Below are 27,520 nucleotides of genomic sequence, written 5' to 3' on the forward strand. Positions count from 1 at the left end.
GAATACTTTCCATTTTTTTCTTTTTCTGACTAGGCCTCTATTTTGCCTTCATTCTTAAAAAATATTTTTGCTGGATTTAGAATTCTGAGTTGACGGTCCTTTTGTTGCGAATTTCCAAGCATGCCGTCTTGTTTCCCTGTCTTTTGACCACCATTGTTTCTGATGAACCGTTTCCAGGCATTGCTCACCTCCATGTAAGGCATCATTTTTCTCTGTCTGCTTTCAATCTTTTTCTTTATCTTTGGCTTTCAGTCACTTGATTCTGATGTGTCTGGGTGTGGTTTTGTTTGAGTTTATCCTGTTTGGAGTTCTTGAAGCCTCTTGAACCTGTAAAATTTATGTCTTTTGACATATTTGGGAAGGTTTAGCCATTATTCTTTCAAAAAAATTTTTTTTTTGTTTGGATTCTGGTGGAAACAGTGAATGTTTGGGCCATTCAAAACAAATAAGTTCTGGAGATCTACTGTAAAACACAGGGCCTACGATTAACAATACTGTATTGTATACTTTAAAAAGTATACTTTAAAAAATTGCTTAGAGGGTAGATCTTATGTTAAGGGCTTTTAACCACAAAAGGAGAAGAAAAACGAAGGGGCGGGAGGAAACTTTCAGAGGTGATGGGTAAGGTTATCGCATCGATAGTGATTTGATAGTGATGATGGTGTCCCGCGCTCCAAACACAATTATCTATAATTTGTAATATAAATCATTTATTATAATTTATAATTATAAATCTATAATTTACTGCATTAGCTATCTGTAAGTTTTCTGTGTCAGTCATATCTCCATAAAGTAGTTAAAAAAATTTTTTTCTGCCCTCATCTCTTCCTGTTCCTCTTTTAGGAACTTCAATGACTTGTTAGATCTTACAATATTGACTAACAAATCCTGAGGCCCTCATTTTTCAAAATCCTTTCTTCCAGTTCTTCAGATTAGATCATTTCCATTGATCTGTCTTCAAGTGTACCGACTCTTTCCTCTGTCATCTTCATTCTGCTATTAGCCTATTCAGTGAAATGTTTATATCTTATACTTTGCTTCTTAGTTCTAAAATTTTTATTTCTTTCTAAGTAAACTTTTTCTTTAATAAAATTTTACATTTACAGGAGATTGCAAAGATAATAGTGTTTCCAAATACCCCTCGCCCTGTTTTCCCTAATGTTAACCTCTTTCATTGCCATGAACTATGGTATGTTTGTCACAACTAAGATAACATCGTGGGTACATTATTATTAGCTAAACTCCAGACTGTATTTGGTTTTCACCAGTTTTTACACATATGTCTTTTCTTTTCTTTTTTTTTTTTTTTGGTTCCAAAATTCAATCCAGGATACCACATCACATTTAGTGATTCTTTGTTATAGTTTGTCTCTCTTTGCCAAAACTTCTGTTTTTTCCATTCATTTTAAGACCGTACGGCTTTACCTCATGGAGGATAATTAGAACAGCTGCTTCTAAGTCCTCGTCTGATAATTCCAACATCTGGGTCATCTCGGGGTTGTCATCTTTTGATTGCCTTTTCCCTAGAGATTTGGTCAGAGTTTTCCTGGTTCTTGGTGTGCTGAGTAATGCTGGATTTTTATCCTGGACATCTTGTTTGTTTGTGTTATGTGAGAAGACTGGATCCTGTTAAAAACGCCCTGGAGAATGTGGGTTTCCTTCTCCTTTTTCCATTTCCTCCTCCCCCTTCCCTCCCCCATCCTCCTGGTTCTGTTTTAGCAGCTGGGTTCACGCTGCAAGCTCTGTCTACCTTCTGTGGGCACTGGCTCCTGTCCATTCAGCTGCCAGGCTCCAGTGGCGCTGGTTTCAAATGCCCACGTGCGTCCCACTCAGAGGTCAGCATGGACTTGAGTGGTGGTGTCTCAGGTCTCAGCTCTGCTGACCTCCCCAAGCCCCTGGCCCTGGGACTGGGGCCTGTGCAGCTCTGCTCCCACAGGCACCCCATCCCCCTAGCCATGGGCTCAGCAGGACTCAGCTGGAGGCTCAGGGAACCCTCTGCCCGGCTCTGGATTTCCCTCCCTCTGGGCAGCTCTCTGCTTTCCAGGTCTCCACCCTGCAACTCCAGCTGCCTGGGCCCTTCCCAAATCCTCAGCTCTGTCCCCGCTGTCGCTCAGGAGGCTCCCTGGGCTCTGATTGGGTTCCTCTGGGCTGTGATGCAGCCAAAAGGCCTCTGGGCCATCAGCTGGGGCAACTGGGCAGGCAGCTCATCGCATTTGCTTCCTTTCTCTCTGGGATAACCCTCTCACGCTGCCTGTTTTCTAGTGTCCGAAAAGCATTGCATTCTATGTGTTTGTCTGGTTTTCTCACTTGCTTAAGGCAGGAGGGTAACTCCAGTTCCTCCCCTCCAACCTGGCTGGAAATGGAGGTCAGACCCAGCCCTCGGGGGGTGTTAAACACTGGCTTTTTGCTTCTTTCCCTGCAGAACACCCCCTCCCCCGACCCCAGAACCGCATCACCATGACCGTCACCTGCTGGGCAGCCCGGAGCTCCTCTCTCGCACACCCACCCGTAAGACTGTGGCTTTCTGGTGGAATTCCTGCCACCCCAAGGCTCCAGCAACTTTCTACCGTTGTCACTCTCCAGTTTCTTCAAATTGCTGTCTTTCCTATTTGTTAAGAGTTTAGACTTGCCCGCCATGGGTCTTTCATGACCACTGACACCATTTTGACCCTCTCAAGGTGGATGTTAGACCGTGTTCTTTTTAACTGATGGAGGGGCTTAAGTGCAGCTGATTAGGGCACTGGGGCCAGGTCACATGACCGGGAAATGGCAGGGGCGGTGCCGGCAGGGCCATAAAACCTGTCCCACTCGTGCCCTGCGGAGGAATAGGAACGTGGCGTCCACGACCGCAAAGGTGGCCATCAGCTTTTAGGGCCAGACACCTGGGAACCGTAGCCCCTAGGATGCTGGCTCTCACCGGCCCTCCTTAAACCTGGCCTCCACAGCAACTTGGTTGATCCCAGCCAACACTGGGTGTTGACGTGGGTTCCCTTCTGTGCATGGGAGGCAGGGGGCAGGCCTCTGGTGACCTGCAGCCAGAGGGCTCTCTTGAAGGTGTCAATTCAACCTGCCTCTCACCTGCACAAAACACCGCCATGGCTCCCCTTGCTCTTTGAATAAAAGCTCCACTCCCGCCCGCGGCCCGCGAGGCTGTGCCTGCCCATCACACCCACCCCCCTGCCCTCGTCCCCACACCCCTCTCCCCCTTCCAGCCTCACTGGCCTCCTTCCCGCTCCTCCAGCTTGTCACGGCCTTTCCCACCCCAGGGCCTTTGCACACGTGGTTCCCTCTGCCTGAAATGATTTCTTCCATCTTCTGCATCATTTAATACTCACTCATCCTTGCAATCTCAGCTCAGATAGCACTTCCCCAACGAGCCCTCTCCCCAGGGCCCCCTCTTAGAGCTGGGCCGTCCCCTCTGCTATAACTGTCGTCTGTGGGCTGTTTATTTATAGCCCATTTCCTTGCCAGAGCCGGGGAGGAAATGGGGCTGCCTTGTCTTCCATCCACAGGAGGAAACGGCGCCTTCCTCGGGGGGGCCCAGCAGGCTGGCGGGACTGTGCTTTGCCAGGCCCTTGCAACCCTGGCTGACAACTTGCCTACACACACACAAAAGAGCCCTTGACAGGCGAGAGAGGCATGGAGGGCCCTTGCCCTGCACTCGGCACCTTCTCCAGATGGTTCCCAGGACAGCTGGCAGGAGGGAGTGCAGGGCGTTTTCGTTCTGTGCTGTCTTCTTGGCTCGGGCGCAGAGGATGGCAGCTCCCACGTGTAATGGGGTCCCTCTGCCGTGACGACTCACTCCTCGTGCAAGGCGGCCGGGCCACCTCCTGTTGTCATAACACCAGGAAACCTTGATTTCGGAGACCTGCTGTACCTCCACCTGGAGCACCCCTTCCCTCCCCACCTTCAGACGGGGAAACCGAGGCTTGGGGGCCGGTGAGGGGCCGGGACAGGCTGGCCATGTCCACTGTCCTCCTGTGCTGAGCGCCCGCCTTGGGCATCTTCACAGCAGCCTCCGGGTGGTGGGAGCACGAGGACCCGAGCCTGATGCCCGCTGGTCTGTTAGGCTTTAAATGATGCTCAGGTGTGCGGGGCAGGTGGGAGCCGTGTGCGCCGGCCCAGGTGCGATTCCAGGGCCGAGTGAGGCCCGGATGGAGGAAGGGCGCACAGAGGGCAGAGGGCAGAGGGCAGAGGGTGGGTGCTGCCTGGTGAAGACCCCAGACTCCTCAGCGGCAGGGTCTCTTGTCACCCTTCCCTCCGGCTTCGGGGACTGAGGGGCCCCAGGTGAACACAAGGGTCACTCAGCCCATCTTAGCAGGGAGCCCTGGCAGCCAGGCGGGAGGGAAGCTGCCCCACGCCCCTGGCTGGTTTGGTTCTCAGCATCGTGTTCTCCTTTCCCTCCACCCTCAGGAATGTGTCTCTGGTCAGAAACGTGGAAGCATCCGGCAAACACACGGTGTGTTACACAGACGCGGAGATACGGGGCCAGCTGTTCCAACGGCTCAGCCTCGCCAGGAGCGAGCCCGGGTAGGTGTCCCCTCTGCGCGCCGGGCGCGGGCGGGGGCGGCAGCGTGCGGGCTTTTCCTTGTTTAGGCAGCACTTTCCCAGGCGCATGGTGTCCCTAGGACACAGGTAACCGGCTAACCGGCTCCAGCTCTCAAGCCACGAAACAGGCAGGGTTGGGGTTTGAACCCAGTTCTGCCGGCCCAGAGCCCGTGAGCAGCACACTCAGATCACAGGAGGCCGGAGGGTCCAGGGCCATTTGACAGATGGGGAAACCGAGCCCAGAGCCCGGGGCCGCACACAGAGCTCCCGGGGGCATTTGGCCAGTGACGGGCCCCGTGAACTGGCCGCTTCTGTCTGGCCAGCCTCGGCCTTGAGCATCTGCGGGCTCACCTCCCTCTTCCACGGACCGGTGCACACAGGCCTGATGACTGCCTACCGCGCCCTGCGCTATGGGGAGGGCTGCCAGAGGTCAGAGGGCTCTGGACGGAAGGCGGAAATCATGCAGAGAGAGAGAGCCCGGCCCCCCTGGGCTTGAATCTCCCGCCTCCCCGAGACACACACACACACACACACACACACACATACACACACACACACACACGCACGCTTCCGTGCCCCGAGGTGGGAATAAGATAATTTGCCCTGCACCAGGCAAACTGCTTACGAAATGCTAGTCTGTTAGTCGCTAATGACACCTCCATGGTGGGTACAAGAAAGCGAGCGTTCGAGGTGGGATTGAGGGCCGCTCTGGCCTGCGAGCCGCCTACAGCTCGGGCCCCCTGGGCGCCGGGGGCAGCCCACCTCCAGCTTCCCACAGGCCAGCTCTGGCTCCTCAGCCAGAAGCTGGACCCCCCCAGGGCTGCAGGCTGGGAAGGACCCCACGAGAGGAGTGCCTGTCTCAGGGGTGCATACAGGTGGCACCTAATAAAGACTACTGGCCGAGGAAGCGCCTTCAGGCCATCCCCACGCTGGACCAGACACGCTCGTGGACGCCGCAGAAACTCAGCCGACCCATTAGAAGAAAGGGACAGTCAGGCATTGCAAAGGAGGCCACGGTCACGGAGTTGGGGAGACTTTCTAAGCTGACTTGGGGGGGGGGTCTGAGCCCTGCGGAGTTTCTCACGCAGCCAATAGGAACCCACGGTTTCAGATCGAGGCCCCTCGTGTTTGAACTACGCTAAGTGCAGGTGACTGTAAAGCGGGCCTCTGGATTTTTGTCTCTGACTTTGTTTTCCTGACTGAAGAATGCTCCCTGGACTCATCCCCAAAGCTCTCAGGACCACGGTGAGGACCGAAGCGAAAACGGCCCACCAGCTGGAAGTTGATGAGGACCCGTCCCGCCCTCACATCCCTGCCCCCGGCCTCAGATGGCGCTGCTGGGGCAGACAGGGGGTCGGGCAGGAGGGCACGAGGCAGCCCCCCGCCCCCGAGCCCTACCCGTGGGCCTGAGCAAGGCCCCTCGAGCCTGCCTGGCTCGGGCGCAGGGCTGAGCAAGCCGCTCGCAGGTTGACGCTGCCTCTCATGTGCGCGGTGCCTGGTACTTTTCCAAGGGCTTTTAAACGCATTATCTTGCTGGAGGCTCATTTGAGGCGAGGCCTCGAAGCCAACTGGAGAACAGCTAATTTACTGAATCCCGAACAGAGAGGAAGCAGAAGGCGGTGAGTGTTTTTGCTGAATCTCAAACCAAAACAACCTTTTGTTAAAGAACAAACAAATAAACAAAACTGCTGAACATCAATTCGCCAGGGAACAGTCTGAACAGAGGTTCTGGGCAGAGCATCATGCAGCAAATTCCAACTCAACCAACGTGGATTGGGGGAGGGGGCTGGTGGGGTCACGGATGTGCTCCTGGGGGCCCCGAGAGCTCCGAGGGGTGCGTCAGTGTGCACCAGGGGACAAGGCTGAGCCTTCCAGCGAGACCACAACTACCGGCCCACTGGGAGGTACTGCCAGGGGCCGGCTGGGGAAGGGGCCTCCGGGTGGGGGACCCCTGAACAAGGCAGGAAAAAGGGGTGCATTTTGGGTGCAGGGCCAGGCTGCGCCCGAGTGGAGGCTGCATTGCCTATGGGGAGAGCCGGGGAGAGCGTCAGAGGTTTCGCTCCCCTGAACGTCCATCTCGGGCCCATCCGAGGCAAGTTCTCTGACGTGGTCACCTTGGGTGACACTGGGTCTTCCCGAGCCTGCAGACGTCCCCAGGGCCTGACGCTGTCTCTCCTGCACAGCCCACTCCCACGGGTCCTGGGACGTGGACCGCCTGGCCTTCTTCTGCAATGCCACAGTCCGGATGCAGCAGCTAAGGCCAGCGGAGGCCCTCACAGCCAGCCCGGCGGCCGAGTGGCGGGGTGTCCGGGAGTGGCGGCCAGGCTGTGACCAGAGCCGGGGCTGCGGCCAGGACATGGAGCTGGTCATCTTTAATGACAAAGTCAGCCCCTGGAGCCTGGGCTTCCTGGCAGGATACGGGTAAGGCTCCCCCGGCTCTAAGAACCTGCCTCATGCCCTGGGCTCTTCAGAACCTTCCGGTCCCTTCTCACTCCTGCTCCCCAGAACTGCCCCAGGAGGGGGGGGGGCACAAGCTCCTGTTCCCTTGGCCTCAGAAACATACCAAGACGGTGGTTTACTGTCACACAAGCCACTAGCAGAAAGGGACATTCCCACCGTCCTGTCCCTCATTCCTGTCTGCAGGGTAACGTGTGTCTGCTCCACGGGTGCCCATCACCCCGCCCTCCAACCTCAGGCGGGGGCTGGAACCCCAGACCCACTCACAGGAGGCCTCGGGGGCCGTGAGCGGCTAGCACTCGCGCCCCTATCCAGCCGGGCTGAGTCGGGGGCTGTGACTGCTCTCCTGGGACAGTGGCGCTGACGGCCGCCCCCCACCCAGCCTCGTCGGGCTCTACGTGTCGATGGTGATGGTCACGGCCAAGTTCATCCACGAGCACTTCCTCGGTATCGCCCGGTCCATCATGTACGACCAGCCGCCCGACGTGCGCCGCGTGCTCGGGCTCTGCGCTGCCGTCTTCCTGGTCCGCGAGCTGGGCGAGCTGCAGTTGGAGCAGGAGCTGTCGGCCAGACTCATCTTCCTGTACCGCTTGCCCGAGACTGTGATCAAGTGGTCGCACCGGCGCCCGCCGGCCCGCAAACCACCCTGTTGCCAGGGCTCCAGAGGGGCCGTGGGAAGCAGCCGTCACGTCCTCAGGCCCTTTGGCCTCGGAGAAGCAGGGTCTTTGCCTCAGCCCTGGGTCCCCCTGATGCCAAGCCCTTGCAGCTGCTCCCCAGCTGAGTCCCCGGGCCTGAGGCCGCCTTTGTGCCCGCACAAGGGAGACTCAGTTCCTCCCCTGCTCCCTGACCCTGCATCCTGCAGCCTCTGCGGGGTGGGTGGGGGGAATGGGGGGGGAAAGGACAGTGCCAGCTGCCTGGAGAAGGCGCTGGACCACCTCGGTGACCTCTGGATCCTCCAGGGCTTCTCAGGGGGAAGCTGGAGCGAGCTGCCTACTACAAGGCCATTAAGCACGCTAATGACCCGTGAAGGCTCCTGGCCCCTCCGGCCCCTGCGCCTCCCTGAGCTCACAGCGCGGCCCACCGAGCACCTTGTGACCACTATTACTGCGACTTAACACATGGGCCACGGTTTTCCCAGATGGGGCTGGGGCCTCGGAGCCGCCGCTTGCCTTTCCCAGGCCCAGTCAGGGCTGTGCCCACAGCAGGCAGTTATTACATACGTGCTTGGGACCAAACCCAGAAAGGGTCACCTTGATTGTCAGGGCACAGCCTGGGGACGAGTGTCCTGCAGCCACGTTCTCGCCCTCCCGTCCCCAGCAGAGGAGGCGTGGGCAGCCGCCTCCATGCCGGGTGGGGCCCGAGTCCCCGATCTCCTCCGCTGGGCCCAGGTCGGGGGTCTCCCTGAAACCTGGCCAGACCGGGCCCTTCAGCACCTAGGAACATGCCCGGGGGGGACCTTCACTTGAACCCGTACAACACTTGCCTCGTGATGTGCTCGGGGGGTCAGGACGGCCTTCCCTGCAGACTGCAGGTCGTGGGAAAGCCCTAAGAGCCCAAGGAGGCTGCACTCCGAACCCTCAGATCCGAGATGGCCCAGGCTGTGCAGGCCTGGACCCCAGGGCCCCAGGGTGCTTGCTCATCTGTAAAAACGAGGTTGACAAGCTGCATCTCAAAGCCAGATGCTGGTTTGGGAGAAGGTGGTGGCATCCCGGAGCCTCAGGCCCATGGGCAGGCGTCAGGGTTGCTTTCTAAAACGGGCTGGAGAGAGAGTGAGACGGAGGCAAAGATGTGATGGGGTTCAGCCATATTTAATTCCACCCCCAGTGAATTCTAAGGGGCCAGAGTAGAGCTTCCTCTTGCTCCATAAAATTGGGTCCCGAAGTAAGTCACCTCCATCCTTTCAAAGGGGAGGGCTGCCTGGAGGCAGCGGCAGCCCTGGCTGGAGCACGGGCCTGGGCTCTCTGTAATGTGGGTGCCACGCGCAGGGCCCGGGCTGGACACTGGGTCACGGCACCCACCATGGACGCTGAGCAGGGGCAGGCGGCCCAAGGGTCACGCAGCCCAGAGCGCCAGGGCCGCGCATGCACCCTGGGGCCCGGGGTCGTGCGGAGGCCCCAGCAGGGAGCACGGTCTGCAGAAGCTGGCGGCGAATCAAACAGAAACAAGCCCAGTGCTGCCCGCTCGTCCCTCCCCGGGGCCCCGCCAAACCCTGAGCTGTCTCCTAAGACTTACAAGAAGGAGCCCTTTCCGTCACCACGACAACTAAAAACAAAACAAACCGAAGCTCATCTTAAGGTATAATCTTCCAATTGCTTACAATTAATCAGTGCAAAGTGAGGTAAAGAGCCCAGCATCGCCGGGCGGGGCAGCCGCGTCACACGAGCCTGCGCTTCTTGGTGTCCCTCTCCGCGTCCCCCTCCTGGGCGTCCACCTCACAGCCTAGCGGGGACACCAGGTTCAGCAGAGGGTCCTCAGAGGCCCGGCCGAAGAGTGCCAGCAGGAGGGCCACACCGAAGCCCGTGGCCCGCTCACCCTGTGGGCGAGGGCAGTGGAAAACACATGCGGCCGAGCCAGAGCCGCTCGGCAAACCCGCCGCCGGGGTGTGGGTGGGGGCCCCTGGCTCCTGGACCAGGGCGTCTGCCCCCCACATGCCCCACGACCCCCCTCCCTGTCCCGCTACACTCCGGGCCGGTGGGCGACGGGCTGGTCACACGGCCCTGGGCTCCCTGCCCCCAGCCCGTCTCCCTGGGGTGGGAAAGGGCGAGACCGAGGGCCCTGGGCCTCCTGCCGAGGACGGGTCGGCTGGGAAGGGCTTCACGCAGCAGCCACGCTGTTCCCAGGGACGAGCAGGCCAGAGGTCAGGGGGACCACAGCTGGCCGTGTGACCCTCACACACAATGTTTCCGATGAGCTCAGCCTGCAGCTCTGGAGCCAGAGAGGGTGGGGGCGGCCAGCCTGGTGGGGAGGGGCCGGGGAGGGGAGCAGAGCGGCCGGCCGGCCAAGCGAGTCCTAACGGGGGGAGGCAGGGGCACCCCTGGGGCCCGGACTCACGGCGTGCACGGGCGCGGCGATGTCCAGGTGGACCCAGACCCCGGGCCAGTCGAAGCCGATGTGCGAGGCGATGAAAAGGCCGGCGCAGGAGCTGGGGCTGTTGTCCCGGTCCTGCGGGAGGAGGATGGCCGCGACCCTTCGGCACCCAGCGGCGGGGACGCTGAGGAGGGGCTCGCCCAGAGCGCCCTCGGGGCTGCGTCCAGCTGGGTCCTCGCTGGGCGCCCCGCACCCGCTCCACCCCACCGTGCTCAGCGACCACGTGGGGAGCAGCAGAGAGTGACCCCGAGGGCCGTGCCCGTGGGCTACGGGGTCTGCCTTCATGCCGGGCAAGGGGGCGCCAGCGATAGAGCTGATGGGGGCGACGGAGGCAGGGCCCGGAGTGGGGAGGACGCCCTGGTGCCCGCCGAGCGGACGTGCCGGCAGCGAGACCGGTGAGCGGCGCGCCCCCACTTTGGACGATTTCTCCCCTCCCCCGACCAGAGCCCAGATCCGAGGCCTCGTGGGGGGACCCTGATCCGCCCTGCTGCTGTTTCTCGGGGTCGCTCTGACCCCGCTCCACCCTGCTCCGCACCTACCGCCACTGAGTTCTTCATGTCGGCCACGGCCGAGGTGAACTCGCTGAAGTGCAGCTCCGGGCAGTAGACGAGCGGGTGCACCAGGTCCCCGCACTGCCGCCCGGCCTTCATGCAGGCCGCCTCCCACTCGGCACTGTTGGTGAGCACTGCCGCGTGGTACTTGCCCGTGGCGATGCCCTGGGGACGCGGGGAGAGATGGAGAGAGCCGGGGGTGGGGGGAGCGGAGGGTATCCAGGTCGGGGTGGCGGGGAACACCCAGGACAGAAGAGGGGCCGACAGAAAGCGAGGCAGCAAGACAGCGAGAGAAGCCTGAGCGCGACCACCTGGGGGACGGTCCCTGTCCTGCCCTGACGTTCCCGCTGTGGTCCTCGGGCCCCACGCACCTGCACCCCCAGGGAGCCCCGTGGGCCAGCTCCGACCCGTTACGAAGATGAAGGGACAGCAGACCCCGCCCCTCTCAGAGTCAAGGTGGCCTCCGGCTCCGCGGGGGCCGCTGCGGAGGGCCCCACCTGAGCTCCGGTCAGCGTGGCGATGTCCAGGATGATGTCGGCGCCCAGGTCCTTGCACGCGTAGGACACGCCATCTGCCAGCACCAGCCTGCCCTCGGCATCCGTGTTGTTGATTTCCACAGTCCTAGGGTGCAGCCAAGACCCCACTTAAGAGCCCCTCCTCCCTGTCCCCAACAGAAACGCAGGTCCGGAGTGACGCCCCCCCCCTGCTCCCGTGCCTCAGTTTCCTCATCTGTAGGATGGGAGAACAGGGTCGCCTGGGTAAAGGAGGGGAGGCGCGCCTCTCGGGGTCACCCTGGGGACGGGCACCCGTGGGAGGGCTGGGCGGGCGAGCAGACTCTGCTATTCCGAATCCGGGGCCCCCTGCTCCTCCAGATGCTGCCTGCTGTGACTTTCGAGCGTTTCCTTCTGCAGCTGAGAAGGAGCAGCCCAAGGGCTGATCTCAGGGAGGAGATGCAGGCAGGGCCCCCCAGTTGGGGGTCTGGGGGTGCAGGCTTCAGACACCCGAAGGACAGTACGCCTAAAGGTCGGAAAGGGCTTGTCCCCCTAAGGCAGGGTGGGTCCCGAGCCCCTGCGTGGTGCCCGACACCTCGCGCAGTGACACGGCCCCGCTCGCGGCCACCCTGGGGCCAAGCGGCTGCTGCCCAAGGGCTCCTGACACAGGGCGTCCTCCCCACAGCGTCTGGCCCCGGCCGGGGTGAGCTGGGCGCGGCCAGGGCTGCCAGCAGGGCCCTGGGAAGGGCCACGAGTTCCAACAACAGAGACAACGTGAGGGAGGAAGGCACTGTGAGGTGGGCGGGCGGGGTCGGCCTTACTTTCCTGAGTACAGCAGGTGGATGTCGTCCGGCCTCGTGGCGCTGGGTCCCACCGAGTTCTCAGCCAAGCAGAACACGGCATGGAGAGTATCTTTGAAACCCTGCAGGCACAAGGGCAGAGGCTCCAGGTACAGGCTGGGGGTGCCGGCGGCGGGAGGGGGGAGGATGGGCCGGAACTCTCCTCTGATGCACCAGGACAGCGACAGACAGACAGACAGACAGGAGTCCAGGGAGCCGTGAGCACAGCCTCCGGCACTCCCCGTGGTCCTGGCGGCGGGCTCTAGGCCAGGGGTCCGCCACCAAAGTCCGTGCAATGCAGCGTTGAGCCCGGAAGCGGGGCTGAGCTGCCGGGTTTGAGCTCCAGCCCGGCCGCTCCCCAGGGGCCTTGCTCAGCCCTTGTCTCCCGCCCACACAGGGTGGCCAGCGGTCAAGGTCCCTCACCACACAAACCTGCAGATCTGCGAGCTTCCGAGGTTGGCCTTTTGCCTCTGGCGTTTGCTTGTGCCTGCGCTCAGGTTGTGCGTGCCGTCCCTGCCCGGCGGAGTGCCCGGGGACACAGTGACCCCCGCCCCCGTGCCCCACCACGGAAGCCCTCGCGTGGACTCGCCTCCTCGCTCCCATTCTCACCACCCTCACCTCTGATTTCAGCATCTGTTGATCCTTCTCACCTGAAACAATTACTACGCTGCTGTTTGCCAAATGGTGGTTTTCTATTTCTATCACTTCTACAGCAAGCAACTGGGATTCTGCTGTGAATACGTGACTTACGCCTACCAGTATGACGTGTGGACACTTATTCTGTGGGTCACGATCTGTCACCATCGTTTTGCATTTTGAGGCTCGTATTGAGGCACGCTCCTTTTCTTAAAAAACCAGTTACAAGCGGAGCCTCCAGCCTTCGGCCCCTGTGGGGTGGGGACCCTCAGCACCCCACGGCAGCACCCCTGGCGGTGGAGGGTCCAGAGGAGTCCCGAGACCACTCACGGCCGCCAGCTGACAGATCGGCGTTAACTGCCAAGCAGCTCCCTGCACACAGGACGGGTCCACCTGCTGGGGCGCCTCCCAGCCTCCTTGTCTAAACGCCAGGACAGACCCTCCGCGGGCAGTCACCCGGGCCCCTCAGCAAAGGCTCCGGGCAGCGCGGCCACGTGAGCTCTCCAGACACTCCCCCACGAGCTGACAACAAGCAGCGGCTGGGCCTTTCCCCTCGCATCCCTGTCGAGCTCATCCACCGAGGGGCCGGGCCCGGCTCAGCCCGCAGGGCCCCAGGCGGGCAGGTGAGCTGGGTGCTGCCCCCAGGCCGGGCCTGTGTGTGCCGAGCAGGGCGAGGGGACGAGGGCGAAGACCCCCTCCCCATCCCACACCTGGCTCCGCAGAGGGGGGGTCACGCGCTGCTCCTGGGGGGCGGGTGCCGTGACCTGCAGCTCTGCCGCAGTGACCCCAGGGAGGCGCCCCGGCACCGTCGGGATGCCCCGGCCCGCAGGCCGAGCCCTCCTTCCTCCCGGACTTTCTGCTCCCCTCTCGGGGGTGCCTGGGCAGAAACTATCTGCCAAAATCTTTTCACTGGAAGTTCACCCCTGGGAGCCACGCTGCTCAGGTGGCCCCTGTGGGGAAGGAAGGCTTGTGTCTGGTGACACGAAGGGCCGGGCTTCTCAGAAGCGCCCGAGGGAGCCACGCTGAGAGGTAAGTGCCCCTGGACGGCCGGTGTGCGCCCACCCCCCTTTGCTGGATAAACACCCTCTGCACCTCCAAACGCCGGGGAGCAGCCACTGCTGCTGGCCCCTCAACAGGGCTCCCCTGGCTCAGGAACCTGGCTCCAGCCGTTGGCTCCACGAGGCCTGGCGTGCCCTGGGTGGCGAGTGCGGGCCCTCCGGCTGCCCTGGACGTCTGTGCTCAAAGTGGCCGCCCAGGCTACTCCAGGGCCGACCCCGGGCCCCTCCCGCCAAACAGCAGCCCGGCCCTCCCCAGACCCTGACCCTGAGCACCGGACCCCGAGTGTGAGCGGGCAGGCCGGGCGGGCAGCCTGTTCCACGGCGCCCTTCCCGTTTCGGTCCGGACCGGCAAGGCTCTCAGAACTCAGCGGGGACCCGAGAAGCCAGACGCGCAGGCGAAGGTGACACGCTTGGGTGGAGGAGCCCGAGGGGCCCAGTGCTGGGGTGCAGAGGAAAAGGGGCCAGGGGGCTGCAGAGGCTCAGGAAGGACGGGGGGCGGCTCTGGGGAGAAGGGTCGCGAGGGGAGGGCAGGGCCACACCCACCTGCTTGACGGCGGCTCGGAAGGCCCCCAGCACGGCCGCGGCGCCTCCGCAGTCCCTCTTCATCCCCGGCATGGTGGTCTGCGGGTGGCACAGAGGGGCGAGAGAGAGGTGGGCGGATGCTGATACCATGGCCCCCGCCCCAGCCCGACACCAGGGCCCCGGAGGTGCAGGACCTGGTGCCCACAGAACCCAGGAAACGCCACTGGTCGCCTGGGGTCCCCTAGAAGCAACGGGAAGCAAGGGCCAAAGATGCCAGGGTGCCTCTGGCTCGAGCAGAGCTTTGGGAGTTACTGAAGGGAACTGTGCGAGGGGGGAGGGGGCGGGGGAGACGTCCAGAGCTGGCGGATTCGCCGTGGCCTGGCTCCTGGCTAGGTCATGACCAAGTCCCCCTACCTTGACCGCCCCGTCCGGGTTAATGGGAGCTCTTCCCAAATGTCACCGGTCACTGTGACATCACCAATCCCACCCCCACCCTGAGGATACCTGCCACCCGCCCCAGTTCGCGTCTCCGGGGTGACGGGTCTAATGGGAGGATCACTGGAGACAGAGGCGCCCTCCGGCCACAGAGGTAACACGATTTTCTATAAGCTAGCTGAGAGCAGCTGCGCGTTTTTACATTCTATAGGTTCCCAACACTAACTGACAGGTTCGTATTTTAAATTAACAACAGGTCATCGGATGTAAGGATTTGGGATTGAAAGGTACCGAGTGATTTTTCTGAACCCTTACTGGATTACGTGAGCCTCGAGTTTTAATGGAAAGTATTTTTAGGTATAAACGGAGCTGCTTTTACAATTAAGTTGAGTGAAAATGACTCAGCTAGCACTACTGAAAATAAGCCATCTATTTTGACCTGATCTGCGAGAAACCACAGGATTGTTTAAATGGAAAACTGGGGCCTCAGACCTAGAATCAAACCCCTTGCAAAATGGCCACACAGAAAATGGCTCGAGATGGTCACTGAAACCCCGTGATCCCCTGTCATGGGCAGAACAAATGTCCCACCAAAACGCAGCTCAACTGACTGTGTCAGCTTCTCGGACCCCACCTGGCGTTCCTGTTTTTATAAGAGAAACGATTTCCATGGTAACGCCTTGGTCACTGGTAGGCTGACACTTGCACCAATGGGGCAGGGGTAGTGATGGCTGGAGCCGTGGCCCGGGGCCCCACGGGACCTGGCGGTCACTGGATTCACTTCCAGGCCTTCCGGGAAATAAGGCACTGGCCCATTTCACTCGAGTCTCCTTGCTGAGGCAGTAAATGATTAACTTTTCAAAATCTCAGCCGTTGAGTACAGCCATTCCCAACACCGTCTGTGATGAGATGGAAGGTGCCGGGAAGGCCCTGCTCTCTCTCCCCGACGCCCGGCAGTCGGTCACGGTGGGTCGGCTGGAGCCCAAGTGGGAGCGGGCCCTGAGTCTTTCCTGAGCTCAGCAAGCCTCTGTTCTTGCAAACACCATTGTACTTGGAGGAACCACTGACAGATGCTGGGGACCCAGACTCAGGTATCTGCAGACATTTTCTCAAAAACTATCAAAGTGAGCCTCTCACCTCCAGGAGGGCAGCCGGCATTGCTTGGTGCCAGTGGTAAAATTTGAGCTGTCAAGCAAAAGTCAGAATTTTGGAAAACTTGTATCTGCCTCCATGATGGCTTCCTAACACTCACCTTTTTACATGAGCTAGATGGTGATATTAACGAATGTGGTTTTTAAAAATATTATATAATGAAATGTGTCAAAATCTGGAGGTTCTGCATAACTCTGTGAACAATATTTTCCAAATGACCCATATCATGTGTGATATGACAAAATCATACATTCAAAGTTCAAGACAGACCTGTAGATTTCAACGTAGCAGAACACCAAAGCTCACAGGCACGGTTTCAGATTCCACATCATAACTAACCTTTCAGAAACTCCCACCTGTCGAGTTTTGGTGTAATAGCAAAGAAGAATGTCCTGAGTTACCTGAAGAGGGTACTAAAATGCTTCTCCCTTTTCTAACTACAAAAGGACTGAGGCCAGATTTTCTTTTTATATTTCAACTAAAACAGATCACAATAGACTAAACGCAGAAGAAGATACGTGATCACAGCTGTCTTCTATTAAGGCACACATTAAAGAGCTGCAAAAATGTAAAACATTGCCACTCCTCTCCGTAACTTTTTTTCGTTTTGGAAAATACAGTTCTTTTCATAAAGCTGTATTATTTACAATGGTATGCAATGGGGTCATATTGTTATTTTTCAATGAATTAATACACATCTTTAAAATTTCCCAGTTTTAATTTCTAGTACGGTAAATACCAGCAGACATCACCCTTATAAACAAAATCTCTTTGGAATCAATACTTGTTAAGACTGGAAGGGGTCCTGAGTCTAACACACTTGAGACCTGTTAATTCACGCTGATCCTGATTTGCCTCGAGAATCTTTGAAAACCGGGATTGTTCCTGCAAAACTGGGAGAGGGTGCCACCAGCAAAATGACTGATTTCCAGGAAGCCCTGCTTCTCACTCCCACCCTCCAACAAGCCAACATCCAAATGAGCCTGAAATTCTGCCCCCCAGAACTCAGGGCAAGAGCCCCTGTCAAGGGTGTGGGCGGGGGACCAGCACCAGGTGCAGCTAGAGGGGCACATCATCTGCAGAGAATTTAAAACGGTAATAAACCGACTAAAAGTCAGTCTGCCCGTCGTCATCAGTGGAAAAAGATTCCTCCTGTTGTTGGCTGAAGCGAGTCCTAATCACATAAATAAAAGCTTCAAATCCACCTATGTTAACTCCTACGGCATTAACTCCAGCAACACTATCCTACACGGATACTAATCACTGCCAGGGGCGCAGACTCCGCGAGGTGCCCTGGTTCCGAGTCGGGCGGGCTCGGGAGGCGGCCGGTCAGTGTGCACGGCGCCTGTGACGGCGAGTTCCTGCCTTCGGATGGTGCGCTCGGAGTGAACCCCAGGGAGCAGCGAGCCTCCTTGCTGCCCACAGTCTCGGGGGACCACTGGAGTCGTGGTGTTTAAAACGTTTTTACTCCACAGACGTCTGAAAGCTGCTGGAGTTGATCTCAGAGGACCAGAGACATGGACGCTATACCAATTTTGGGAGCTTCTTGGGAAATGGGATTCTTAGCAGTCACTGCCGAGGGACCCTACTGTTGGAGACTTCCCCTGAGTATTTGTGTATCACTTGCTTCATGTGATAGAAACTCTTCAAAATTAAAATTAACTGTGTTGTTTTGGATCAACTATGAGTGAACACAGACTGACCGATCTGGTACCTCTGTCTAGTGAACATAAAGATGTGAAGATGACCAATGTTGATAAAGTCATTGACAAATCCGCAGAAGCTAAGGCCTGACAGCAGAGTCTGATGCTGGCATACATCACCACGAGAGAACAACATGGAGGTATCAGTTTTTTTCTATCAAAAATGACATTAACGCTATTTTCTCTTTTTTGGCTGTACCTCACAACATGTGGAACTTCCCTGAATAGGGATCAAACCCATGTCCCCTGAAGTGGAAGGTGGAGTCTTAACCACTGGACCACCAGGGAAGCCCACATTAATGCTGTTTAAAAGTGTTAATGGATGACTGTTTTATTTGTACTATAACATTCATTTTTAATTTTTTATTGGCATGATAATATACATGGAATTCGATAAAAGGGAATTCACTATCGGGGAATTCACTACTGCTGTCTGGTTTTTTTAAACATTTATTATTTGTTTCATTTCCCGATTAGTCCTGAAAATAATTTTGTTGTTTAGAAGAGGAGGGATGTTAAAAAAAAAAGATCATCCACTCTAGGTACCAAATACAGAAGTGCAAAAAGTAGCAGCACAAGCCCTACCCTAAATAGCAGCTGACCCTGGGGTGTGACGTCAGAGGAGCGGCAGGGGGTGGTGGGGCCGGCGGCCAACCAGAGGAAGGAGGCGCGTCCACAGGGGCAGCTGCCGCTTAGCTCCAGCACGATGCCCCCAGGTGCGAACGCAGGACCAGCGCTGCCAGGTCCTCTGAGTTTACAAAAGGTAAGAGACCCAGTCCCGTGAGAATTCTTCCTGTTTTTAAATGCTGGTACCTAATTCAGATTTTAAAACACCATCTGGGCCAAGAGGACGCGTCTGACAGCCACGCGGGCTGCCAGTCGTCAGTGTCTTCCCTGCGCGAGCTTAGCTTGCGCTCAGCCGTCTAAAGCTCCCTCTCCGGGATAGCTGACTCCGCTCTTCCAGGTCTCCTTCCCAGTTTCCCCCTAGAGCCCAGCCCAGGCCTGGAGCACCTGCATGTGGGGTGAGCAGATGAAGACACCTCTCCTCCTCCTCCTGGTGCAGGGCAGGCCCCCGGGCGTGAGGAGGGGCCACCCTTAAGAGAGACTCTGGGACTTGCAGCCTCCCAGCAACGCTCCCAGGCACCTGGCTTCCGGGCCCAGACTCCCCTCCCTTGAACCAGGGCGTCTGCTTTCCGAAGGTCTCGTGAGGACCACCACTAAGCATCCTCCTGGGGGACCTCAGACGGTCGTGGAGACGGTGGGCGTCTCCCCAGGCCCCTTCCTTCCTCTTCTCCAGATTTTCTGTTTCCTGCCTCCTGCCTGAAGTGAGGGCGTGAAATCGTCTGCCTCTCGGGGGACTGGGCCCCACGGCCTCTGCCCTGGACGCCCCGACTCCGAGGCCCAGGAGCCTTGCTCCTTCCTCTGACGCCTGAGAAGGGGCCCTCCCGCCCGGCCCCGCCCGAGCCCCAGCCCCGCACCTCACCTTCCCCTTCATGCTGAGACCCCCGGTGTCGTAGACGATGCCCTTGCCCACCCACGCGATGGTCTGGGTGGCTCCGTCTGGGGTGTGGCTGAGGACGGCTAGGGCTGGGGGGTGGAGGGCAGCCTTGCCCACACCGTAGATCCCTAGGGAAAGCACAGGACACGTCAGTGAGGCGCGGGCTGGACCCAGCGGAGGACTCCCGGAAGCCCCCCAGCAACACTGCTCTCCCCCCCGAAGCAGCCACTGGCCTGTGGACGTTCCTCCCGGAGAGCTCCCTGCCCCCTCCCTGCCCCCTCCCGCCCCCTCCCGCCCCCTGGCCGGTGTGGGATCGGGGAAGGCAAATGAGTTCACTGCCCTGGGACTGCAAATGAATTCTACACAAAGTATTGTGAGGCAAGAAAACCCGCTGAGAGAAAAAATATTGTATCATTTCCAGAAAGACATGAACAGGATTGCAGAATGAAACGATTTCTGGATAATTCTTCAAGGCCGCTCCAGCCCCTGCTCGCCCTCCCTTCCCTGACCTCTCTGTGTACTCAGGATGGACCTCCCTTTCCGACCTCGCTCCCACCACTGCCTCACTGTTGGTTTCTATGCCCCACCTTCTCAAGAAAACTGTGGCTTGCTGTGGGCACAACCCATGCCTCAAGGTCCCCCAGTAATCGAACTGAACAATCGTAGCAACCAGGACAACAGGCAGTAATAGCTGCCTGACAAACTCCTACTCATCCTGCAAGACCCGCTGCAAACGTCACCTCCTCTGTGAAGCTTTCTGACTGAACTCCCTCTCCCTCCACTAACACATGCCCACAGATTCCGCCCCTGGGCATTCATGATCGTGTGGATCCCCTCCCCGAAGTGGGGGCAGGACTGCATGTCTCGGTTCCTCTGGGTGTGGCAGAGATGACAAGACCACTTCCAAGATTAGGTGACAAAAGAAGACCTTGCCTCTATCTTGCTTGCTCTTTCTCGTCTCTTGCTCGGAGACCTTGCTCTGAGAGAAGTAGCTGCCACGTTGTGAGCTGCTCAAGGACAGGCCCACAAGACAAGGAACAGCCAGTGGGGCCCGGAGGCCTGCTGGCAGGGCCGTGAGTGAGCCCTGCTGGGAGCACGTGGCCAGCCCCACTGGGGCCTTCAGATGACCGCAGCCTCGAGAGACGCTGGGCCGGACCCAGCTAAGCCACGCCCGATTGCCCACCCACAGGACTGCAAGACAACAGACACGTGTTGCTTTCAGCTGCTACCTTCTGGGGTAATTGGCTTTGCAGCCTCAGGTAACAACAGTGACCTTCCCAGCCAGACAGAAAGCTCCTGTCCTAGTCGTCACCGCATCTCAGTGCCTGGGAGTTGGGGGAGGACGGACCTGGCAATCAGGAAAGGCTCTCTGAGGAGGTGGCCAAGACGTGCAGGGTAAGACGGCCCTATCGTGAGACTACCTCGGGGGAAAGCATCCCAGACAGAAAGGGCCGCAAGTGCAGGCCTTGATGTGGACGTGAACTTGTGTATTCGAGGAACAGAAAGGCCCTGCTGGGTTAGCCAGGGAGCCAGGACGGCAGCATGTGGGAGGCTACAGAGCGAGTGGGCGGGGGAGGCCTTGGATCCTGAGGCTTCCAGGATCTGAATCAGAATCTGAACCGCTGCCTCCTCTCTCCCCCACAGATGGTCTGCTTCCCAGGGTCTGGCCTCGGGGCTGGACGCGGGCTGGGTTCCTTCAGGGCGAAGCTTAGGGCGAAGCTTGGGACGACACACCGTGCAGCCTGGTGCCCCCCTGCCACCCAGGTACCCCGGGCCGCTCCTGAGGCCACGATCTGCGAGGACCAGCCCCGACCCACCTCCAAACCCTCTCGTCTTCAGCTCCTCGTCCCGGATAACGGTTGGGACGATCCCCAGTTCTTTTCCAACTTTCTTAATCTCCTGGATGTGTTCATGGAAAAAACAACAACACACAAACACGTGAAGACGGCTTAAATCAGGGCGAGGCCAGGGCCTGGGCCAGGGGTGAGCAGATGCCTTACGGTGGGAGAGGGATGGGCCGGGAGGCCGTGGCTTTGGCTCTTGGCTCCGAGCATGACTGAACCCAGGAGAGGCGGCTCACCCTCCAAACTCTGCGATTTCCTGCAGCTCATGGCTGGAGTCCTGCTGAGGGGCCTTGGGGAGGAAGCTCTGTCCTCCCTCCACCCTCAGCTGAGGCCTGGGGGCCCCTCGGCTCTGGATGGACGGCAGGACTCTGTCCGCAGCAGCTCACGGCTTCCCCAGACGAGGTGCAGAGACTGTGGACCATCCCCCTGCAGCCCTGCGTTTCCTGACTCTCCCTGAGGTCTACCGACACCGTCCCAGTCCCGGCAGGACCCCAGGGCTACGAACCTCGAGGAAGGTGTCTGTGTCCATCTCGTTGCAGGGCGTGTCCACGATGCGGGCTGCCAGCCGCACGCCTTCTGTGGCGCTTGTTAAACACTAGGAGAAACAAAAGGCCGTCACTGGGGCCCTGGGACCAGGTGGAAGGCATCCCTCCTCATCCAATGGCCAGGGGCCCAGAGGTGTCAGAGGCACACGTCACCCGGGGGAGGCTGCAGGGCTGCTGCCAGGGGAGCGAGGGCAGGTGGAAGGGAAGCAGAAGTTTGCCCGTGACCCCCCAGCTGTCTACAGAAAGTCCAACGCAGCTCCAGAATCACAGAGGAACCCTTCAAGTCTGGCATCCTGCGTGGCCTACATGGGGCCCACCTTGCTTTCTAAACCTCATCTCCTGCTACGTACACCCCTCATCCAGGTGGCAGGTGGCCCTCCTGCCTGGCTCTGAACACACACTATGTCTGGCCTCAGGAGGAGGTACTGCCCTCTGTTATGGACTGAATGTCCTGAAGCCCTGACCCTCAATGGGATGGTATTAGGAGATGATCAGGTTTCAATGAGGTCAGGAGGGTGGGGCCCCATGATGGGATGACTGCCCCTAAGAAGAGGACACAGCAGGACTTCCCTGGTGGCGCAGTGGTTGAGAATCCGCCTGCCAATGCAGCGGACACGGGTTCGAGCCCTGGTCTGGGAAGATCCCACGTGCCGCGGAGCAACTAAGCCCATGAGCCACAACTACTGAGCCTGTGCTCTAGAGCCCGCGAGGCACAACTACTGAAGCCCGCACGCCTAGAGCCTGTGCTCCGCAACAAGAGAAGCCACCGCAACGAGAAGCCCGCGCACCGCAACGAAGAGCAGCCCCCACTCGCCGCAACTAGAGAAAGCCCGCGCGCAGCAACGAAGACCCAATGCAGCCAAAAATAAATAAATTTATAAGAAAAAAAAGAAGAGGACACAGCAAGAAGGTGGTGGTCTGAAAGCCGGGAAGAGATCCCTCACAGGACCCACCGTGATCCTGGACGTCCTAAACATGTGCTGTTCAAGCCCCCCGTCTGTGGGCTGTTGTCATGGTGGCCTGAGCAGACCAAACGACTCCCCTTCTCTTGCCAAGATCCCAGCTACGCTTTGAGGTACTTCTCAAAGGCCATATCCTCCAGGAGCTTCTCTGGATCCTCCCAATGGAGAAAAGGTCCCTGGGCCCGCTGGGGAGGCGTTTTTCTCACGTGGGCCCCATGTGAGTGTCACAGACCCCCACCCTTCCTCCTGGTCGTCTGATGTGACACTGCTCTGGCCACAGGGCCAGGAGGGAAGCACACAGACAGACCGGCCTTGTGCACCGACCCAGCGCCCAAAGGGGGGCAGGAGCCTGACACCGTCCACCACGGGAGGCACCGCAGACGGGGCACATGCACACGCAGAGGTCATGCTCATCCCCAAACCGGCTGGCCCCTCTCCCCTCGCGGCTTCCGCCAAGAACTTCCGTCCACCCGCGTCAGCCCTGACGCTCGGCTTTGCCTCCTGCCCCACCTGGCCCTCCAGCACCCACCTCCAGGGCCTGGCTGCCTTTCCCAGTGCAGGGAAGAGGCAACATCAAGAGAGAGGCGCAGCGGGGGTGAGGATGGCATCCCGTTTCTCGCCGCCTCTTCCAGCCCCGCGGGGGCGGGGAGGGCAGGCTCTGGGTCCACAACGCCAGCCCAGCCACCTCCCAGGCTGTCCTGAGGTAATTAAACCCTGGCGCCTCAGAGGCAGAGACCTGACGGCTCAGATGCGAGATGTGCCGTGTAGCCCGCGCTGCCTGGCAGCGGGCTCTCCCCCAGGAGGGTGAGGGTCTCTGTCTGTGGGGGGTTGCACAGACCTGTGGCCGCTGTCGGGGAGGCGCATCAGTGCCGGCCTCACGGACCTTGTGAGCGCAGCGGAGGCTCAGGTGCGAGGGCGCACCTTTGGGGTAGGAGCCTGCACCTCACTGTGCCTCAGTTTCCTCATCACGAAAGCAGGACCATCCGTTCACTCATTCATTCATTCCATCCACGTCACGTGAGCACCTACTGCGCGCCAGGCCCCACACTAGACTCTGAATTCAAAGATGCCCAAGGGACTCAAGTCCAGCAGAGAATCACAACACATTGTCCCACTAGATGCCACAGAGAAGGAGGGTAGGAGAGGCCACAGAGATGGGGTCTAGGCGGTTCCCCTGGTGAGGGAAAGGCCAGCCGGGGTGTCAGAGCCTCAAGTGCTCACGATCCAAGACAGAAGAGAAAGAGGGCTGACGGACGGCGGCCGCGGTTTAAGCCTGGCTCTACCCCATGCTGGCGTGGCCCCGGTAAGTCACTTCATATCTCTGAGGCTCAGTTTGCTCCACTCTAAAGTGGGGAGAGTAACAGAACCCATTTCACTGGGCAGTTGTGAGAATTAAGTGTGTGTGCACACGTGTGCTCGGAGCAGCGCCTGACACCTGACAAGCACTTGCAAAGCGCCGGCCCCTGCCTGGTTGTGAGGCAGTGGGAAGCGGAACCGGAGGGGGGCGTCTGGAGGCAGCGAGGCCAGTTAGGAGGCTGCCACCGTGGTCCCAGAGAACAGTGGGGTGCAGGTGGGCAAAGTAGGATGGGTGGGATGTAGGGGCCAGGGAGACCCTTCATCACATACAAGGCCGGTGTGGGGATTATTATGCACAGGACCAGGACCCTGCCCTCCCAGCGTTGGGCTGGGAGACTCCGATTCCAGCGCAGGGCACAGAGGCTAAACTCAGATGTGTCATGTCCGGTGCGGACGGCTCTCGGCTGGCAGAGGGCCTGGCAGTGTGGGAGAGGCCGGGCCAGCCAGGATGGCCAGGCCTCCCCGAGGAAGGGATGTGGGCAGAAGCCGGACTGAGACCAGGCAGAACCAGAGCCGGAAGGGCCCTGGAGAGGGGCCCTGAGCAGGACCGGGCTTGGCGAGGCCAAGGGACAGCAGGAAGCCAGTCCCTGTGGCTGAGGGCAGGAGGAGAAGGGCTCGGAGCAGGTAGAGGATGCTCAGGTCTCCAGCCCCAGCCCAGAACTCAGAAGGAACTCCCTGGAGCGGGAGGGAAGGAGTGATCATTGGTGTCCAACTGCAGGCTGGAGCCCAGAGGCACTGAAACCACCCAGAGAGGAGGGAGTGAGGCCGGAATGCCCCCATGGTGGTGGTGGGGGGCACAAAGGGAATGCGGAGAGGGCGGGGCAGGCGGGAGGGGTACGGGGAGGAGAGAAGGCTCAGGCTCCTGGCTGGGCGGGTGCCCTACAAGGAGGGATGACCAGTGCTCAAGTCAGGTAGATGTGGTCCTTGGAAAACAATGTCAGGAAGGGGGTGGGCGAACTCCATGCTGGTGGGCTGAGGGGGGAAAGGGAGTTAAGACAGGCAAAGCAAGCGGACCACGGAAGGTGAAGGGAAGAAAAAAGAGGCGCCGTCTCAGGAGGGCAGAGATGAGGCACATTGCCTCCTCCTAGGGGACAGAATCCAGGTGGAGGGGAAGCAGTTACAGACCTGGGGGCACACAGCGGGTGAGGGGGTGCTCAAGGGGCCTGAGACAGAGTGACAGGTGAGGGAGGGGAGAGGAGGGGAAAGGACCACCTGAGTCTGGTGGTTGGAGCGGGGACTGCAGGTGGGGAGGATGGGACCACAGCACCACTGGGCTGGGGGGGGTCGCCACGGGAGGGAAACTGGCATTTGGCCCACACAAGGACTTATAGGTTGGAAATCACTTCCAGCCTCGCCGTGCCTCAAAAGGATCAAACGAAGGAAGATCAAATGAAATAACACATGTAAAAGCGCACCATAAAGGGTAACGCGATATATACACGGGCAGGATTATTAGTATCGAAACATGAAAGCGCCCGGCACGGGGCAGGTGCTCGATAAACACTGGCTGAACAGAACCGAACCCTGAGAACAAGACCACCCTGGGGGGAGGGGGCCCGATGCCCGGCTTTGGACAGGCCCCGGGGGGCTTTCTCGGGAATTCCAGCAGCCCTGTCCTGTCCTCCCAGGGAGTGGGAAAGAGAGCTCTGCCCAAGCTGGGGGGCGGCGGGGAGTGCGGCGCGGGGACCCGGTCTGAGCTTCCAGACACCCACTTGCAAAGTGGACACTTCCACTGGCCCGTTGTCTTGTCCCACCAGGAAAAACTCCACCGTGACGGTCTTCTTCTCCGGGCGCCGTGATGCCCCCGAGCGCTGGGTGAAGAGCGGGAAAGCGCGGGCCAGGGCACAGGCCGAGGCGAAGGCGTCCGACCGCTCACAGACCATCTGCAGCACAGAGAGTGGAGCTGTGGTGAGGGGGAGCGAGGCGGGGTTCGGGGGGTGGATGGGACCCAGGGCCCAACCCATGGGAGCCGCCATCAGGAAGTGCTAGGGCCCCAGAGCTGGGTCAGAGGGCACTGTGGAAACAATCTGGACGGAGATGCCCCAGCAAAGCCATCATCCCAGGGGCCTTCCCCGGAATCACTGTCCCACGATGTGAGAAAGAAAATGTCAGCCACCAGATGGGGTCAACTGCCTCCCGAGACAGGAAGGCAGGACGTGCAGCGATGCACAGCGGACACAGGCTCAGGAAGCCTGGGTCTGAGTCTCAGATCTGCCACCCAAACTGATCTGCGGTAGACCGTTCCGTCTCGGGGCCCTCGGTATCCCCGGCGGCGGTAAGGCCGGGGTTGCACTGCGCGGTCGCAGCGGCATCGTCCGCCTCGGGGATACCGTGGGCCGGAGTGCTCTGCGGTCCGGAGGGCTGAGCCACAGGCCCCGGCCAGCAGCCAGCACGCAGCGACCCGAAGCTCAGGGGCCCGTGCGGGGCCAGCCCCTCAGAAGCACTCACCAGAATGCACCGATGGGTTCCCGGCGGCAGGCAGGTCCGCACGAGCCGGGTGACGAAATGCGCGGCCGAGGGGCTATTGTGCCGGCTCACCCTGGAGGGCAGGGCGGCCACGGTGGCATAGTTCAGGTAGAGGGGACAGCTGTCCGTGGGGCTGGGGTTGAGCGTGCTTAGGGCAGCCTGCCAGAGCTGCATCACAAGGGGAGACACAAGACAGACACCAGCCTTTACAGGGCCGCCGGCCAGGAGCCCTGCGCGCACACGCCTGCCTCACCTGCTAAAAGGGCACTTTTGCAGCCTCCCCGCGGCACCCAGGGTCCCTAATTAAGAAGTGTCACATCTCACTAGATAAGCGCTGTGTGCGTCGGCTGGCGCGCGTCCACCCTCGTGGGATTAAACAGTGGGGACTTAAACGGCCAGGCTGGAGGCTGCTCTGCTACAAACGCTGGAAACCTGCACTGGGGTGGTACGCAGCCAGGTGCCCCTGGAGGGGGGCGGGCGGCACCACCACAAGGGTTCTGGAAGGCGGTGTCAGGGCCGCGCAGGCTGCCGGGCCCGGCCCCTCAAGGGCACTTCCTTCGCGCCTGGTCGAAGGGCAGGCCAGCTCTGCCCACGAGCCTGCGGCCCGGGTGGGTGCGGGGCGCGCACGGCCTCTGGGCGGGGCTGCTGGACGGGAGCCCGCTCCTCTGGTTCCTGGGAGGCGGGCGGCCCCGGGCCTCGCCGGCCGGCCTGGCCTGCTGGGCGCGCCCGGGCCGTTGGGCCGTTGGGCCGTTGGGCCGGCGGGCGGGCAGGCTGGGGGGCGCCGGGCGGTCGAGGCGGGGCCTCCGCGGCCTCCCCGCCGGCCCGGCCCCGCCCGGCCTCCGCTCGCCGGCAGGGCGGCGCATGGCGGCCGGCGCGGCCCGCTCACCTCCTCGGTGACCCGGGGCAGCAGCTTCCCGCGGACGTGGCTCCAGGGCACGCGGTGCAGGTGGTGCAGCTGCCCGAGCAGCAGCAGCGGCCGGCTCTGCGGGTCCGCGTCCCCGGCGCTCGCCTGGAACTGCAGCCCCACGTTCGCCATCTTCGCCGGCCCGCGCCCCGGGCCCCGGCCACCGCGCCTGCCGCGCTTGGGCTCCCGCTCCGGCCGGGCCTCGGCGCCGCCCCGGCCCTGCCCGGCCGCCGGCCCCGCCTCCCCCGCCGCTCCGGGCCGCTCGCGAGACGTGCAGGGCCCGCCCGGGGCGCGAGGGGGCGCCGGGCCGGCGGGGCGGGTTGGGGGTGGGGCAGGCCCGGGGCGGGCGGCCCGGGGCGGCCCGGACCTGCAGGCCCCGGCCCAGGGCGAGCCCCGAACTCCGCCAGGCCCCGCACCGCAGGCAGTAGGCCCAGGCCCGGCCCCACCAGGCCCCATTCCCGGCAGG

At 60.2% G+C, this 27,520-nt stretch overlaps 1 protein-coding gene across 6 annotated transcripts; it reads right to left on the bottom strand.

The window, feature by feature from the left end:
• Positions 1-6,174: 6,174 nt before the first annotated feature.
• NPEPL1 (aminopeptidase like 1) lies at positions 6,175-27,289 on the bottom strand. Of its 6 annotated transcripts, none has more exons than XR_005016546.1 (13): positions 27,037-27,289; positions 26,133-26,318; positions 25,397-25,567; positions 21,327-21,416; positions 20,795-20,876; positions 18,963-19,105; positions 14,211-14,288; positions 11,956-12,056; positions 11,141-11,264; positions 10,632-10,808; positions 10,057-10,192; positions 9,323-9,444; positions 6,175-8,763 (listed from the first exon to the last, which is right to left on the bottom strand). XR_005016546.1 is itself a non-coding variant. In XM_036826476.1 (13 exons), exons 1-12 carry the CDS (start codon positions 27,184-27,186, stop codon positions 9,325-9,327), a joined length of 1,533 nt encoding a protein of 510 aa, XP_036682371.1. In that variant the 5' UTR covers positions 27,187-27,288; the 3' UTR covers positions 6,175-8,763; positions 9,323-9,324. The 6 variants fall into 6 exon arrangements, 4 of the variants coding, with proteins under 4 accessions (XP_036682371.1, XP_036682372.1, XP_036682370.1 ...); XR_005016545.1 differs by having other exon boundaries at positions 9,323-9,538; positions 10,057-10,167; positions 27,037-27,287; XM_036826476.1 differs by having other exon boundaries at positions 10,057-10,167; positions 27,037-27,288.
• Between the last annotated feature and the right edge of the window lie 231 nt (positions 27,290-27,520).

The sequence above is a fragment of the Balaenoptera musculus genome, chromosome 15, assembly GCF_009873245.2.
Source record: "Balaenoptera musculus isolate JJ_BM4_2016_0621 chromosome 15, mBalMus1.pri.v3, whole genome shotgun sequence".
In the NCBI taxonomy this organism is placed as follows: domain Eukaryota; kingdom Metazoa; phylum Chordata; class Mammalia; order Artiodactyla; family Balaenopteridae; genus Balaenoptera; species Balaenoptera musculus.